This window comes from Nomascus leucogenys, chromosome 16, assembly GCF_006542625.1.
Source record: "Nomascus leucogenys isolate Asia chromosome 16, Asia_NLE_v1, whole genome shotgun sequence".
NCBI lineage: Eukaryota > Metazoa > Chordata > Mammalia > Primates > Hylobatidae > Nomascus > Nomascus leucogenys.
This window is the reverse complement of record NC_044396.1, coordinates 55,177,326-55,196,084: the sequence shown is the minus strand read 5'-3', so window position 1 is coordinate 55,196,084 and position 18,759 is coordinate 55,177,326. Positions and strand designations below refer to the sequence as shown.

Below are 18,759 nucleotides of genomic sequence, written 5' to 3'. Positions count from 1 at the left end.
AACAGACTAGGAAAGAAATATGGCCAGTGGGGATGCCAAAGGAAGTGCTGGTAGTGAAGGATGGGGCGGGGGGCCTCCAGAATGCTTCACAAGCCTGAATGCAGAGGGTGGCCAGCTAACAGTAGGAGGTAAAATCCATGCCACATGTCACCGATGGAAAACAAGTCTCTGACAGAGGGCTCTCCCCTTCCTATTTGCCTCTTTCCAAGGGCAACTGTGAGTTGCTAGACTTCTCAAATAAGGCCTTAATGGCTTCAATGTTTTATGAACCTCTTACATTTCTCGGAGTCAATAAAGACAAATAATACCATTCAAAAGCACGTGGTGAGCATCTCCCTGATGTCTCCCTGCAGAGGCTGGAATAGTGAATGCTCTGCACACAATGGATACTAAGTGAGCACTGATTGACAGAAGAAATTATATTCCCATTAGAACCACACAGCTGTGTTTTCAATTCTGCTGATTCAATATTTCCCATCAGAAACAGCTTCTGGTCTTTCAGTATGACAACCAGTTTACTCTCGTGCACATCAAAGCACAAAGTATATGTAGTTGTCTTTTGTGATCAAAGAGAATGCTGTCCTGCATAGCAATCTGAGGCACATCAACGATGATTCCAAGAGCAATTCTTTCCTCTGTTTCTCGGGCTTGTGGGGATGTTAAATCTGGCAATCAAAGCAAACAGAAGCAAGGCTGGCTCTTCTAGTCATAAAAAACAAACAAAAAAGCCAAAGGATATGGACTATATTGGAAACTCAAGGTCAAAAATGCTCATTAGCCAGGTGTGACCAACTAGACCTGTATGTCCAGCGCAGTAGCCACGAGCCACATGTAGCTATTTAGTTAAATAAGATTGGTCAGGTGCAGCGGCTTTCACCTGTAATCCCAGCATTTTGGGAGGCCAAGACAGGCCAATTGCTTGAGCTTTGGAACTTGAAACCATCCTAGGCAACATAGTGAGCAGTCTCTACTGGGAGAAAAAAAAAAAGTCGGATGTGGTGGCATGTGCCTATGGTCCCAGTTACTTGGGAGGCTGAGAAGGGAGGATGGCTTGAGGCCAGAAGGCGGCCTGGGCAACAATGCCAGACCTTGTCTCAAAAAAAAAAAAAATTAGATAGAAAAAATTCAGTTCCTCAGTCACACTAGCCACATTTCAAGTGATCTTCAGTCACATGTGACTAGGGGCACCACACTGGGTAGCCCAGGCATAGAATGTCCATCATCATAGGAAATTCTTTTGGACACTGCTAAGCCAGGCTGACTAGGTGGTCAAACGTGATAAAATGTGTCTATTCTTTACCCTCTGACTGATACCATAGGTTGACTTTTCTGGACAGATACCCTTAAATCAGTTTGTTTTCAGACCGTGGGTTCCACAGATCAGTAAAATCCTTTTCCTAACTTAGGGCTGCCGGGTTTGTGTTTTGTCCAGTAAGACTGCCACCAGATCACCAGGCTGCATGCCCCATCAAGGCAGGTAGGCACTGTGCCCATCTGACTGCTTGCATTAAATCCCCAGCGCCTAACACAATGCCTGGTTCATCGCGCATGCTCAGTAACTATCTGAGTAAGTGATTATATATGCACACGCACATGCACACACATACATATATCCTTACCTTTTTCATTTGATCTTCAGTGAAAACTGTCACTGGCTGGCACTGGTCTGCTGAAAGATGTGTGGGTTTTATGCACACACACACAGAGGCTAGAGTGTCACAAAATAAGTCATCTAACATTTTTTGAGAACTTTATATTAATAAACGCTTGTAACAAAATATACCGAACCAGAATGCGGAGTGTAGGTTTCTCTAAACTGACTGTACGGGTCAGAACCAAAAATGCAGGGAGGAGAAACTACCTATTTGCTTTTCAATGGCGCCAGAGTGCCCTCTTGTGGTAAAATATGATATCTGCATAGTCACAATTTCTATTTAAAAAACAAGCGTCTTTATGCTTCTAACTGCATAAAACCTGTGCTGAACTATAAATCACTCTTGAGAAACAGTCTAAATATGTATCTAAGTAGTTTATATAAAATACGGCAAGTTGTGTTGGTAAAAAAAATAATTAAGATTTGTCACAGGACTATGTGGTGAGGCCATCCACGTACCTAGGAAACAGCAAAATACATGAAAGCTGCTCTTGGGATTTGATATTCTAAATAGTTCCTGTTCATCTTCTGGTTAAAAAACAAATGACTTTCAAGTTCAAGGTGGCGTCATACAGTTTATTCCTTCCTTTGTCCAACATCAACAATAACCTTTGCTGCCTCCAACTCCTTTTTCACTTTCATCTTAATAGCCCTTTTCTGGGGGGAGAGGAGGGCTTCCTCATCATATAAACCATTCCTTCAAAGTCTGTTTTGGTTGTTCCTTTTTACACTTTACAAGCAGTGACAAATCATGTCCACAATGAGTTCTCAATTAAAAGATGAAAATGTGACCTTGATCATTTTAGAGTTTTTGCAAATTTCAACTTGATATTCTATGGCCTTCCAAGGGCAAAAGACATCTTTATTGATCAATTTCTGCTGAGACAGAACTCTCCAGTTCTAATGATTTAGCGTTGTGGAATATTTCTTCATAGAAAAAGCTGATTTACCCATGATGATTCTATTAAGTGTGGTCTCTGTGAATAGAGAAGAATCACTATTTGAATGAGACCTCAAGATGCTCAGAAATTCTAAATCAACACCCCAATCTGAGGGTTCAGAGGAAGAATCTTTAAAAGGTAGTATCTGATTACAATTGACTAACCCCTAGCCTCTGATTCTCCTGGGTATTTGTTTAAAATGTAGGTTATTCCTTGGATCTACTTAAGACTTTAAACCACATCTCTATGGAGTTTGGTAATGAGCATTTTTATTAAATTCCCCAAGTACAAGCCCCGGTGTACACAATAAGCAATTTCAGTTTTGAGCAACTGCCAGGGAAGGAATGTCCCCGTTTGTGTTTGTTGACTGCCTTCTGATTTGTTTGAAAGCTTTTTTCTTCTTGCATTATCTTGACCATTCCTGGTATGAAGGATATTGTCTTGTTTCTCCTCAGTTTCATCTTCTGCAGAAGAAGAAACCATGCCAGGCGGCAGTCTCTTACTGTTCATGGCTTCCATGGCTTTACTCTGTTCCTTTTTTCTCTCACAAGTCATCAGCTCAGATCTAAAAATACTCTAAGGGTAAATCCACTGGTGAATAAACTGGTTCCAATGTGCCATATTCCTTTTTTTAGAAAGCAAGAATTACCTCCATATATGAATCTACAGAATCAATTGTTATCTATGCTAGAAAAATAAAGACCACGAGTAAGTCTGCAATATTGAGATGGGTGAACGTCAATTTAGAGACAAGTACTAAACTAGGGAAGTTTTTGCTAGGTTTCCTCCAGAACATAATACCATTTATAGACTTTCTAGGACAAACCATCTTTTATTGACATTAACAGAAGAAGATAATCACATTTTTTATAAAGGCAGGCAAGGTTTTCATTATAAGCTGTTCTATAATATTTGTATATGTGGTTTTTAACCTTGTGCATATGCTACTTTGATTTCTTCGACAGCTGAGAATGAAGGAGAAAAACCTCATATCTAGATCAATGTCTTATATTTTATTTCCAACATTTTGCACTAATTTTGAAGTAAGAGCAAATAAAGGTTCACACTTGCTGAGTATTCGTTATGTACAAAGTGTTACTTTAAAGGTACTACTAGATATGCACTCATTCAAAAAGCTGGAATATGTTCCACAAATATCTTTTGTTCCACGAAGATTACAAAGTGTGGAATATGTTCCACAAAGATTTTCTGCTGAAGAGCAACTTCGGCAGGGTAGTAGAGAGGTAGAAAAATCTAGGCTGAATAACTGAGGCTACTGAAATTGGCATGCAAACAACTAGACACCTTATCTAACCCATCATAGATGAAATGTTCTGACTCCTGGGTTCCTGCCAAATATAATAGCAACACAGGCCAGGCATGGTGGCTCATGCCTGTAACACCAGCACTTTGGGAGGCTGAGGCGGGAGGATCCCTTGAGCTTAGGAGTTCAAGACCAGCCCGGGCAACATAATGAGACCTCATCTGTGCTAAAATTTAAAAAATTGGCCAGGCGTGATAGTGCGCACCTGTAGGCCCAGCTACTTGGGGGTTGAGGTGGGAGGATTGCTTGAGCCCAGGAAGTCGAAGGTGAGGCTGCAGTAAGGCCTGATCATGCCACTGCACTCCAGCCTGGGTGACAGAGCAAGACCTTGTCTCAAAAACAAAACAAAAAAAATAGCAACACAAGTTAACATCTGATTCTCCATACCTAGTATCTTTCCTATACCATTGTCCATCTAGGACTCAGGTTAAGCAATGTGTCTGGCTCATTCACACAGCAGTTGAGTGTGGGGTGGGAAGTGTGACAACCAGCAGTCAGAAATCTTAGGTTCAAATTCTAACTGGCTCAAAATTTGTGACTCAACAAAGAATTCACTTAACTTCTTTGACCTAAAGTCTCCATACATGAAAATGGGGACCGCCAGTACTCCCTCCATGAACAACACAGGGAGGGGCCGGGAGGATGATGTGGATGTGAATGATCCCTGACAGACACTCAGTAAATGTTTAATGGGTCTGTTATCTAAGCACTATCCTCAAGGAGAACCAGCAGACTCCTCAGGAAGGTAAGTGGCTTGGGACAGTCCCTTTCCAGGAATGGTGACCGCCACCAACAATATCAATAATCCAGCACAGACTGCAGCTCAGTGACACAAACTGCTCTGATGTTATATTAGACACAATGACTTCCTTCTAACCCTCAGACTCTACAATGATGTGGATCTGGATTTTCCCAAATTAAACACAGTGAAAACGAACTACATGTGTTCCCCAAGGGCTAAGTACCTGCATCAACCTCTTACCATGCACCACTGGCAGCACTTTCCGTGCACGTGGGGTCACACCGACTCACCCCAACATCCCTAATGAGTTGGGCCCTCTAATCATGCCCATTTTACAGTGGAGGGACTGGAACTCAAGAGACCACTCTGCCCAGGACCACACAGCTCGTCAGCAGCAATGCTGGGGCCTGGCCTCAGAGCACATGCTCAGCCACTCCGCTATAATTTCCCTGGTGGAAATCACAGTGAAAGTCCCGTAGTTTCAGACATATGCTGGGATTTTAAACCTTATACAGTCTGTACCTACTCTCAGGAGAACAACAGTAAAGTCTAAATAAAACCTTAAAAGTCACTGTGTGGCTGAAGGTTAGTGACATGTTTTTCTTAAAAGTCAATTTGTTGTCAAAACATGCCCCCCTGTGACAGAGAGAGTAGCCCCATGTTACAAATACTAAGACTCAAAGAACATGTGCAAAAGAAGACAAAGAACCAGAATTTTCTGATAGTAAAATCTTTCACAGCTTCCTCTTGTCCAAAGAAAAACTGAAGATAAATCCACACTCCAAACATGTCTTTAGTTTAGAATTCTGACAGATGACTTGGCAGTGAGTGTCAAAAACTTAAATGTACATAACCTATGACCCTACAAATTCCACTTCTGGGATCTTACAGAAATACTAATACAAGTATACAAAGAACTCTGTGCAAAGATGCTGACTGCAGCAGTGTTTGTTAAGAGAAAAACTAAAAACAAGCAGACTATCCATCCACTCGGCTAAACACATGATGGCAGACACTCAATGGAACACCACGTATCCAGTTAAAAGAATGAGGTAGCTCTAGCTTCACTGACATAAAGGATTATCTTAGATATACTATTAAGCAAAAAAGCAAGTGACAGGATGTGTGTAGTATAATCCTATTTTATTAAAAATCAACTGTGTGTGTGTGTGTGTGTGTGTGTGTGTGTGTGTGAGAGAGAGAGAGAGAGAGAGAGAGAGAGAGAGAGAGATGTAAAGACATAGAAAAGGGCCTAGAAAAATACATAAACTTCCCTTGGGAGGTGGAAATTGAGGGAGGGGGTCTCTCATGTTCTACACTGTGGACGTCTGTATTTGCTTCACGTCATTTATGAAATAATATAAAATTTTGAAACAAAAGATTTTGGAGGCTAATTTTCTAAAAGGAATAGCATAGCTTAGACACGCCCCTAAACTGAAATGTAAACTTCTTTTTCCCATTTGCAAACCTGTGAGTACACAGTAAGAGAAACATTGCCACAAAATCCTCTTTCAAAAGCTCTTTTAGGACACTAAACTAAGTCATTCATTTCTGAGATTTTAAAGGCCAACATTGTCTCTATTTTCAGACTATGTCACAAATGACATAAATGCCAAAATTATACATCTTAAGAAGACAACACATAAAATACAGATTTAGACAAAAGAAATGACTAAAGCTGCATAGTTCTGCTAGACTTTATTCAAAACTGGCCCTATTCTTAATTATTTGAGAGACCTAAAATTCTAGTGTTCAAATGTAAATACCCATCATATACTGAAAAGTAATCTTCAAATTTGTGTTCTGACCCAAATTTGGCTCAATTAAATCATACGAAAGTCAGACAACACAAATGGTTACACCTCAGCATATAACAAAATCCTGGCAGTAGCATAGCAATTGAGCTATGACATCATTTAACTCTCAAACCGAACTGTAATCTTAAGTTACACACACCACAAATACCTTTGCACAGGTAATTTTATTCTCTCCTGTGGGTGTTGACAGTGCTCATTGATTGAAATTTGAAACATTCAGAAATCCCATACCTGAAGATGGTTGCATATTCTTTACATCATGATTCAGTAACTATTCAACAGTTAATGTCTACTAAATACAGTGAACACAACAGTATAAATGTTTACACCATTCCCCTGTGAACAGGGCTTTTGTGCACAATAGTAACAAATGGAATTAATGCATACCATGATATCAATAAGGAAAAGACCTTCTCTTTAAATAAACTATTCTGCTTATAAATAAACTCTGATTTTTTTAGTACACATTTACAGACCTGATCAATAAAAAGAAACAACATATATATATATTTTTTCCTTTAAAAACAAAATGTTGAGATACAGACTACTGTGGGAGAATTCATCTAGGAAAGAGGGTAAGAAGCAAGCAAAGGATACTAGAGTTAAAAGTACGACCATACTGCAACTTATTTCTGTTAGCACACACCAACACAAGGACAGGATTGTCGGGGGAGGAGCCCATTTTCACTTGAATTCCAGCAAGTTGCAATCAATCTTGTAGTACACATAGGGGTAGTATTCTTGTTGACTCAGGTTTAAACCTGGAATATCCATAGGAGCCTATAGAAAAAACAGACAATTATTCAATTTTGTATTTACAGACCTCAAAAAAAGAAAGCAAGTATTAACATTTACCTTTTTATTGAACATCTACTCTGGGCTAAATGTATGCACTTCAGGCTAATTTATCTGAGTTAGACATTATTCCCATTTTGAAAATGAGAAAACAATCTGAAAGACTGACTTCTCCTAGGAAACACAGACAGTGAGTGGTAAAGCCAGGTTCAAGCATTCTGACTGCATATGTATTTAGCATGATCCCACCAACCTTTTTTATGTATACTGTAAAAATTAACTTTTTAAATCTTGGACTTAGAATACCTAGTTGATGGGATACAAGACTTACAAAATGTAGAGTAAAAATAAAGCAAGTATGATTTAAAATTAACGCTTATTCTGTAATATCAGCACTTTGAGAGGCCAAGGCCTTGAGCCCAGGAGTTCAAGACCAGTCTGGGCAACATAGTGAGACTCTATCGCTACAAAAAATAAAAATAAAAACATTAAGCAGGAGTGGTGGTGCGTGCCTATAGTCCCAACTACTTGGGAGGCTGAGGTGGGAGGATCACTTGAGCATAGAGGTTGAGGCTGCAGTGAGCCAAAACCATGCCACTGCATTCTAGCCTGAGCAAGATCTAATCGCAAAACAAAAAACGAGCAAGGATAACACTTATTATATGTGCATGTTATAAGAATTTACTGCTAGAACATTTATGTATCAAATAATTATACCTCTCATTTTATCCACAATTGCATGAAAGTGTAGCAAGTCAGCCGGGCGCAAGGTGGCTCACACCTGTAATCTTAGCACTTTGGGAGGCCGAGGTGGGTGGATTGCCTGAGGTCAGGAGTTCAAGACCAGCCTGGCCAACATGGTGAAACCGCATCTCTACTAAAAATACAAAAATTAGCCAGGCATAATCCCAGCTACTCGGGAGGCTGAGGCAGGAGAATTGCTTGAACCCAAGGGGCAGAGGCTGCAGTGAGCCAAGATCATGCCACTTCACTCCAGCCTGGGCAAAAGAGCAAAACTCCATCTCGAAAAAAAGAAAAAAGAAAAAAAGTATAGCAAGTCATTTCCCGCATTTCCTTCTATCAAGAAAAACTGATTTTTCATAGTTCTAATTAATGCCTATGTGAGATGCTACCATCCACCCTAAACTTTTAAAGAGAAAAAAAAAATCAGCAAGATACTTAAAACCAAAAATATAAAGTAAAAGCCCACTACAATTTTTTTTTTTTTTTTTGAGACGGAGTCTTCCTCTGTCACCCAGGCTGGAGTGCAGTGGCGCAATCTTAGCTCACTGCAACCACCCCCCTGGGTTCAAGCGATTCTCCTGCCTCAGCCTCCTGAGTAGCTGGGATTATAGGTGCCCGCCACCACGCCCAGCTAATTATTGTATTTTTAGTAGAGACGGGGTTTCACCATGTTGGCCACACTGGTCTCAAACTCCTGACTTAAGGTGATCCCCCTGCCTCGGCCTCCCAAAGTGCTGGGATTACAGGCGTGAGCCACCACACCCAGCGGCCCACTACAATTTTAAACAGCAACAACAAAAAAAACACAAGTAACTCTGTTTATATCTTCTTTTGTTTAAAAAATAACAGTTTTGTTTAAAAGAAGATATAAACACATATATACATTTTTTGGTCTGTTTTTTTTTTCTTTTTTCAGATGGGGTCTTGCTATGTTACCCAGGTTGGTCTCAAAGGCCTGGGCTCAAGTGATCCTCCCGCCTCAGCCTCCTCAGTTGCTGGGACTACCGGCATGTCCCACCACGCCCAGCTATGCCATTTTAGAAAAATGAACCTACCTTGAAAATACTCATCTATTGACTCTCTCGCTTCTACCAAATAAAATTAAAATAACTGCTTATTTTCTTCCTCTCTGCAATTTATAGTTTTTGTAAATAACTAGTATCACTGGTTTCTGTATTTCTGCAGTTATAAACATCTGATACACAGCAAGATAATTACTAGCTTGTAGAAATGCCAACAAGCAAAACACAGCTATAATTAGTATCAAACAGGGTAAACAATGTAAATTACTATGTTTACATAACAAATTGAGAACCTCAAAGTAATAAAAAATGATTAAGTATCATACTTACTCTCCCTTTTCTATCTTCTTTCATTTTTTTTCTGAAATTCACTCAATTCTTACTCTACTGGGCTATCTAATAAGTACTTACATCAATAATAGCTGCTGCACTGCTGTCTAGATGTTTATACAATTCATGTAATACTTCTCTCAGTTTCTTCAAAGTTTTCTTATTGGGCTGAAGTAGCATTGCTTGGAAGTTCACTGGCAAGCCATACCTTACAAAAAAGCAGAAATACAGTACGCAATACAAGCAAACATGTAAAGAGATTTTCTTTTCAAAGCAAATATTCTCATACTCTTTAATCATGGTTAACGGGGAGAGAGTATCTCCCTTTATCTTTACAAGTTCAACTAATATATATAGAAACTGAAACTAATATACACAAAAAAACTTTAATATAAACAGAAACGCAAACCTTTAGTCCTCACTGTCCACTAGAAATCTCTACACCAATTACTAGGAATTACTTCAATTACCATTCATTTTTTTTTTCTTTTGAGACGGATTCTTACTGCTGCCAGGCTGGAGTGCAGTGCTGCAATCCTGGCTCACTGCAATCTCCGCGTCCTGGGTTCAAGCCATTCTCCTGCCTCAGCCTCCTGAGTAGCTGGGATTACAGGCATGTACCACCATGCCCAGCTGATTTTTCTATTTTTAGTAGAGACGGGGTTTCACCATGTTGGCCAGCATGGTCTCAATCTCTTGACCTCGTGATCTGCCCGCCTTGGCCTCCCAAAGTGCTGGGACTACAGGCATGAGCCACCACGCCTGACTTACCATTCAATTTTTAAGGTAATATATGAATATCCTCAGGAAATAATAATAAGTAAGGTCAGCAGATACTTTTATGGTAATAGCATGAGGTTACCCACATCCACTTTGAAAATTTGAAAAAATCTAAAAATAGCATGGTTACAGGTAAGTTTTGGGGTGTTTTTTGTTTGTTTCGTGTTTTGTTTTTTCAGGCGGAGTCTCGCTCTGTTGCCCAGGCTGGAGTGCAGTGGTGCAATAGTGCAGTGGCCCAATCTCGGCTCACTGCAACCTCCACCTCCTGGGTTCAAGTGATTCTCTGCCTCAGCCTCCCAAGTAGCTGACACTACAGGCACATGCGAGCACGCTTGACTAATTTTTTTATATTTTTAGTAGAGACGGAATTTCACCATGTTAGCCAGGATGGTTTCAATCTGACCTCGTGATCTGCCCGTCTCAGCCTCCCAAAGTGCTGGGATTACAGGCGTGAGCCACTGCGCCCGGCCAAGTTTTGGGTTTTTTAAAACTATTTCTAATATGAGAAACCCATACATTGGGCCAGAATATGATTTTTTAAGTATCTCAAAATATTAAAATACTTTAGGTTAATATGAAATGATTTCAATAAGTCATTAGCATACTATGTATCCAATGACATATAAAACATCTGAAGGATCTTCCTTTTAAACAAATATTGGCTAATATTTAATCTACTTTTAAGTACCTACACAAGAAAAAGAACCTGAGAGTATGGCAGCATAAATCTCTTTTTCTAAACCTGGTGCTAAAAAACAAGACTAATATGCATTTTATAAGCTGTATGATGATACTGACAATCTCTGTCTCATGATTGGCCCTTTGGTTTCTCCAAATCAATTTCCTATTGCCGGACTGTGTTATAATAAAGAGGTCCAATGTAGAGAATCTATGAACTCTTCAGTTCCAAGTTTGGCAATTAACTTTCTTTACCTTAAAACAGACTCAACAAAAACCCGTAATGCTTTCACGTGAATCCATGCAATAAATGCTTCACTAAAATTCACTTTCAGCCACCGTACAAGTGGTCCCTATAAAAAGAAAAAAAAATTACCACAAATTTGGTCTTATAAATAGCAATTAGATTGACCAAATATTTTTTTAAGTGACTACCTACTAGGAATCTATAGAAGAATTAAGTCGCATAATTCACTTTCTACGTTTCACTATTATTCTCATTATCTCAGATACTTTACCTTAAATTAGATTAAAAGGTTTGCCACTACAGAGTGATCTCAACAGACACTAAAATGCATTGAACCAATTCACTAACACAGAAAAAGGTATGTATTTTAATAAAAGTAGTTAAACTGGTACAAAATATAGAAATGCCTTAGGTTTGAAAATCAAAATATAAAGATCTGAATTTACTACAGAACACTCTAAAACATTTAATACATGTAAAATGAAATTCAACTTACAAACAACTTCTTAGTAACAAAGATAAACAGTTATGTAGACAAGTCATTTAACAGCGCTAGCTCTTAGTTTTCCCATCTGTAAAAAAGGGAGTTGGTCTAGACATCTAAAACCTCTTTACATTCTAAATTATGTAGTGTAAGTTCTTTTTAAACTTCAAATATTTAGTAGGATTAAGCGGATTTCAAATACCTCCTCTCTCCATACTTAAAAGACATACATTAACTATTCAGCTAACACTTCCTTGGATAACATTATTAGGCTCATTTGGATGTACCAACCAATTAATTTAAACAAAAGGATAGCAAAACAAAGTGAAAATCTTTGGTCAAAATATCTATTTTTTAAAAGGATTTTGGGTTTTCCCTAAAAAGCTGGTTATTTTGACATTAGTTGGTTAGAATGAGTTTTCTCCTAGTTGAGATGATACGGCTTATAAAGTACTTGGAAATAATTTTCAATATTTCCCTTAATTTCCTCTTATTACATTATTAAGAGAAACACATTTTCACTCATTATGTTTCCCTTTCCAAACAAGCTTTTAGTCTTCACAGTAATCCCACACTTGAAGATGGCAAGAAAGTTAACACCATCTTTGATTTTCACAATTCCATTCGTTTCCCATTACACCTAGAACACAACAATTCTCCAATAGCTTAAATACAAATTGCTTCAATAAAAGATTGAGGCACTGAAAAAATCTGCCTCAAGAAAGTGAAAAGTCTTACTGAAAAGAACTTTGTTACTTAACTAAAATCGTCCGTCACCTACAAGGACGTTAACCAGAATATTGCATTTAAAATTAATATCTGATATGGATTTAGGTTGAGTAATTTCTTTTTAAGTATGTATTTTAAGATAACTATTCTATCTATTCTATTCTATCTCAGATAGACGTAAGCTTTAGAAGAAAGCTTTCTTAGAAATAGAATAGTTATCTCTAGAATAGTTAAGCTTCAGAGGAAATTCATTCTAATTATTCAATTAAAAAAAAACTAAAATCAAATGTCTTAAAACCAAAGCAGATTTTTACTTTCTTTTAAATCAAAGGAAAGCAATACCACTTTTTCTTCTGCTTAGTACTGATAATACTAAATATTAAAAACACATACAAATTGTTTTTTCTTGTCAGTAGAAAGCCTGTTCATTTCTTCTTTATCTGCTTTCATCTCCTCTTCATTATACTGGAAGTCACGAACAATGAATCTAAATTTGGGGAAAAAAACAAAACTGTTCACGTTGTATACAGCTGATCTAACAAAGTAAATAAACAAAAAACAATAATCTTACTTGTTTTCTCTGGCTTTGTGTCTGAAGTCATCAACTGCCTTCCTAAACAAGGTGACATTACACAGGTAACTGTCTTGGTCCTCTGAAAGAACACTACGGAAAAAAAAAAAGAAGTCCATTTAAAGATTTATACGTATTGCTGTCTTTCATATTAAGGGCAAAATTCAGAAACAGGTGGAAGAGAAAAGTAGGGTATAATAGCCCTTCCCAAATCACCTCAATGCTTTTCAATCTGGATTGCCTCAAACTCTGAAGACGCTGAATGTTTATGATTTATTTTGCTTATGATACTTTAACACTCTCCATTTATTTCTTACTAACCAACAAAATTAGACATTAACTCCAGTAAAGCATCCAAACGCTAAGAACCACACTTTTCAATCAACATCAGCGCCAAGCTGCTTTGTTTCCAGTGTCTCCTTGATAAGCATGCTCTTCTTTTCTGGAAGCCTAATTCTTCCTTTCTCCAGGCCAACTCAGCCCCACTGAGGCCCAGCCTAGCCTCTCTGCATTGCCAGTACCTCAAACCTTGGATCTTTCCTTTGCTCCCATGACATCTCTCAATCAAAAACTGACAGGCTGGGTGCAGTGGCTTATGCCTGTAATCCCAACACTTTGGGAGGCTGAGGTGGGGGTTTGTTTGAGTTCAGGACTTTGAGACCAGCCTGGGCAACATGGCAAGACTGTGTCTGTACAAAAACTACAAAAACTAGCCAGGCGTGATGGTACACGCCTGTAGTCCTAGCTACTCGGGAGGCTGAGGTGGGAGGATCACTGGAGCTGGGGAGGTTGAGGCTACAGTGAGCTGAGATTGCACCACTGCAGTCCAGTCTGGGTGACAGAGTGAGTCCCTGTCAAAAAAAAAAAAAAAAACCTGACGAACACAACTGTCTAAATAATCTCTGAATAAATGTGCCTGTATGCATCTCATGGCTCCAATCTAGGCTTCAGAAGGTCCCAGTGAGGTCAGAACTTCCATTCAGTCACAGCTCCATGGACATCACTAGAAAGACCTTTCCAGACACAACTGCCAGGAAATTTTAATGGTCATTTAAATCTGTAATACCTTGGGTGAAAGTCCACTGTTTGAAAGGTGAATGGTATCGCTTGTGATAGTATGGTCCAAATTTGGCTTTCAGAATTTACCTGTAGTGCCTCCTGTATAGAAGTCCTTATGTGAAGTCCACGAGACTGCACGGGCAGTTGTTCCACAGTGATAACCTTGGGGCAGGGGAATGTTACTGAGGGGAATCTCTTCTCCTTTCTTTCACATACTGGAGGTCTTCTAATGTTTAGTGTTTTTTAAACAGCTTTACTGAGATATAATCGTTATGCAGAAAACTGTATGCATTTAATGTCTATAATCTGAAGTGTGGACATACGCATATACCCATGAAACCATCACCACGATCGAGACAATAAACATACCCCTCACTACCAAAAGGGTCCTTGTGCCCTTTTGTTGGTTGTTTTCTTTGTTTTTAATGTTTAGCTTTTACTTACAATGTGGTACTTCTGAAATCAGAAAAAGGAAATTTTACAAAATGGAGGAATGCTGGGGAATTTAAAGATAGTATATTAAAAAAATGTTTAAAGCAAGTGTAGTTTTTCCTGAAGCCTAAGAACCACCTGTTTAGCCAAGTAAATTCAGGAGGCAATTACAGTGTTAATCACAGAATGGCTTTGAGTACTGAATCTACCCCACTGTCAGCCAGCCAGCAGGGGCACCTCCCTAGTGTATGACCAGCAGACACCTCCGGGAGTACTGATCACTGTAATCGCTGACATGCAGAAAAAACCCAAGTACTCTGGATTTAGAACCTCCTGTTAAACTATATCTTCTCAAAATGATTACCCTTAATTCTTGCTCCTGATGTCCATCAAACCCAATGAAGGGCAGCTACCAAGTGGACAGAGCTCGATTTAAAAAACTAAGGATCTTCTGCTTTGCCAAGATTTACTCAGTGATGTGTGAACTGCTTGAGATCAAAACAAATCCAAATCTAACTTGACAGGCTATTTCAGAGCCAAAAATAATGTTTTACCGTTATCATACTAATCTTTTAAACTTATCCAACACTTTGCTGTTTTGAAGACCCTTCCAAAAGCATTTGGTGTTTGACATGGCCCTGTGTCAATGAACAGGTTACCTATTAAGCAGATTCCCAGCTATTGTGCAGAGATCTGGGACACAGTAAATTCCTATGGCTTACTCAAAATCCTGATGGTGAAAAAAGCCAAGATAAAACTTCCATCTTATCTTATAACTAAATCCTACTATGCCACCTTATTATGAAAAATAAATAAAAGCCACTTGCTTTCTCTCTTTCCCCTAAGGAAAGGTATTTCTTAAAACTGTTTAAAAAATAAACCAAGAGTCCTTACTATAACGGACTTGTAGTCATTTAACATGTACTGAGACTCTGTAATTCAAGCGCTTGCTAGATATTAGTATAAAACTAAGACAGCATTTCCTGATCTCCAGGTACGGGTTTAGTAAAGGAAACAGGCATACACAAGTAACTGCAATACAGAGTTGTTAGTGCTGCAATAGAAAATATACATGATACACTGGGGAATTAGTAACTTTATCTGAGGGGATTCAAAGGAGTTTCACCAAAGTGGTGATGCCAGGTGGAAGTTTGAAAGAAAGACAAAAAAGAGAAGAACGTTCCAGACAGAACCCCATATGCAAATGAATACAGATGTGGAATAACATGGTGCATCTGAGGAATTGCCAGAAATAAGTATAACTGGGGCTCAGCGTGGTAGCTCATGCCTGTAATCCCAGCACTTTGGGAGGCCAAGGCAGGCAGATCACTTGAGGTCAGGAGTTCGAGACCAGCCTGGCCCACATAGTGAAACCTCATCTCTACTAAAAATACAAAAATTAGCTGAGTGTGGTGGCACATGCCTGTAATCCCAGCTACTTGGGAAGCTGGGGAAGGAGACTCACCTGAACTCGGGAGGCAGAGGTTGCGGTGAGCCAAGATCACACCTCTGCACTCCAGGCTGGGTGAGAGAGAGACTGTGTCTCAAAAAAAAAAAAAAAGAAAGAAAAAAAGAAAGAAAAACAATATATATATATACATATATGGCTGGGACATAGGGTACAAGGAGAGGGTGTGTGTCTGTGTGTTGGGGGCAGGCAGTCAAAATGGGGAGGGACAAGCAGGGTTTTAGACAGGAAAGTAACACATTTGTATGTCACAAAGATGAAAACAGCAGCAATGTGGAGGACTGATGAGAGGAGAAAAGGAGACCAGCTAGGGTCAATTACCATGGTCCAGGCAAGGGGTGAGGGACTCAGAGCTGGAGCAGTGGCAGTGGGTCTTGGGGGAGTGGGGAGAGTAGATTTAACCATATGAAATTGTAGATATTTGACCATTTTCTGACCTACAAAACAGCAATTTTTAACGGTTCAACCAAATACTATGGAAGATGGAAACGACACAACTGATTAGACTATTGCAGGCAGGGAGCCGGTGGGGGGAGGGGGGTGCAAGAGTGAAGGAAGATTCCAAAATGACTGACTACCACACTTGCGGTTTGGATCACTGGGCAGATATAGATGCCATATGCTACAAGGCAACTAGAGAGTCTGAGTCTGAGATTGGGGTGATAGTGTCAGTTACCTAGGAAACACCACATGGAGTGGTCCAGTAGGAACCAGGTATGTGAGTTTGTAGGTGGGGGGAAGGCTGGCTACAGATGAACATTTAGCAGTCCGAAAACTGCAGGTGAGGCTAGAGCCAAGGGTGTGGTTGAAGCGGTACTGACAGGAGAACAGACCATCTCCCTCAGAAACTCTGAAACACAGAGAAACTTCTGGACAGTGGCCAGTATCATTTTTCCTGCACTTCTTAGCTAGGCTCCTCTGCTTCACTGGGGACTCCAGATCCCTAAAGAAAAACCTCTGTGAAGCACCCATGAGTTTGTGACGTTGCTTCCAATGACAGAGAAAAGGCAAAGGTTAACCAGTGATCTGACTCAATCAGACTATTTTAACAAGCAAAAGCAGACCAAAAAAAAAAAAAAAATAGGAAAGTGGTAATTCTGAAAGGACAAGTGAAAAGCACCTCTTTCTGAACAGTGTTTCAACAAAAAAAAGCAGAACAGCAACACAGCCTCCACTTCTTTGGCCACAGCCTTGACATGGCATTTATACACATTGCTGCATTTAGCCTCACAGCAATGGTAGTATTTCAAAACTGTCCAATCTTTGTAGAATATGTTACAAATAGTTATATTTTGTGAATTTTAAAATTCTTTCAGGTTTGAGGACAGTTAGAAGAATAGATTGAAAAATATTAGATTGAATATTAGAGTGAATATTTTTCAATCTACCTCAAAATTCCACTTTCATCTTCACTGCTCCCAACAATAATCACTCAAGTTATCACACCAAAAAGTAATGTGTTACTACCTATAATTAATTAACTTGTGTAAAGCACATAGAACAATGACTAGCTCATAGTAATTACTCAAAAATGCTGGTTGTGATGATAAGCCAAAAATTCAGCATCAGGTCATAGAGATCTTTCCTAAATGGCAGACAATATTCCAGGCTCACTCAAAAAAGCCTATCTGCCCTACATGAAGTGCACATACTCTTGATGGTGCTATTTGAGCTAGTGCTATGTTCTCTCTGACTAAATTTAAACAGGTAAGTTTTTGAGTCAGTGATTCCAAATGTACTTTGAACTGAGAAATAGGTAGAAAAGATGTTTTCACTGAGCAAGGAAAGGCTGGGAGCTCTCGGAAGATTAGTGTGCACTTACAAGTCATTTGCAAACAAGTCTTGACCGCATTAAACTGTTCCCTTCCTGAAATTTGCCCTTTAAACTACTAAAGTGACTGTCCAAAGATCTAAATCTCTGATGGAATATTTTTAAAGTCCTTCTATCAGAGTAAATCTGAGCTTACTTAATGAGCCTACACACCATCCCCCTGGACATCTGGGTTGGTGTATGTCCATCTCTGGAGGACATTCTGTGTGCACCATGTCCTCACTCTCCTCCTCTACCTGCCTCCTGGACACAGAGTCAACCTCTATGGCTCTAATGCCCTAAAGACCTGTCAGTATCAACAGCCTAAGTGAGACACACCAATATCAAGACACAACTGTAGTCTTCAGTTTACCATGTGAAGAGCTGGTATGAAGGAAAGATATTCCTCCAAATGAAAAATAAAAAAATTCATGATGAGCACAAGTTTGTTGTTAAGTTCCTAAAAGATCAAAATTTGTGAAAATGCAGTAACATTATCTTGTATTTTGAATACTCCATTAAGCCTTAAAATAACTTCATAATATATACAAGGAAGGTGCTATGCTCATTTACAGACAAAGAAAATGAGGCCCAGAGAAGTTAAAAGACTTACCCCAGGTCACACAGCAAGTTGGTAGCAGAACTGAGGCAGGAAATAGGGTCTGGAGGCAGGGAACCTAAGGTTGTTTCACCCCGGTTTCCTAGAACTAAATTGAAAGGAAAACCCTAATTTTCCACGCCTAAGTAACAAAAGGACCAGAGACTACTCCTTTTGACCTTTCCTGCATGGCAGATGGGAAATTGCCTGTCTGCAACAAATCAGACTGATTGAGAGGCCGAGTCTTCATTTGCATAGAAGTATAACTTTGTAACTTCACCCTAGCCTCTGATTGGTTGCACAAAGCAACCAGTATTTGCACAGGCGTGTGACCTTTGTAACTTCACTTCAGCCTCTGTCTGGCTGGCTGCTTTCTGCAACCAATGATACCGACTGCAGGCTACCATGTCATTTACATGAGGTGAGCATGAAGTGGCCAATGGGAAACTTGTAGGAGTTATTTGGACCCAAGAAGATTCTGTATCTGGGCCCTTGAGCCACTGCTCAGGTCTGCTCCTACACTGTAGAGTGTAC

The 18,759-nt window shown here is 39.4% G+C and overlaps 1 protein-coding gene across 1 annotated transcript in view; it reads right to left on the bottom strand.

The window, feature by feature from the left end:
• Positions 1 to 2,847: 2,847 nt before the first annotated feature.
• The window catches only part of ATP6V1C1 (ATPase H+ transporting V1 subunit C1), a 53,876-nt gene continuing 37,964 nt past the window's right edge, over positions 2,848 to 18,759 (bottom strand). The window contains exons 9-13 of the mRNA XM_003256081.4: positions 12,859 to 12,951; positions 12,681 to 12,774; positions 11,083 to 11,180; positions 9,451 to 9,577; positions 2,848 to 7,258 (exon numbers count right to left, since the gene is read on the bottom strand). Coding sequence (XP_003256129.1) covers positions 7,163 to 7,258; positions 9,451 to 9,577; positions 11,083 to 11,180; positions 12,681 to 12,774; positions 12,859 to 12,951 — 508 coding nt within the window. The 3' untranslated portion in view covers positions 2,848 to 7,162. The remainder of the gene's footprint in view (positions 7,259 to 9,450; positions 9,578 to 11,082; positions 11,181 to 12,680; positions 12,775 to 12,858; positions 12,952 to 18,759) is intronic.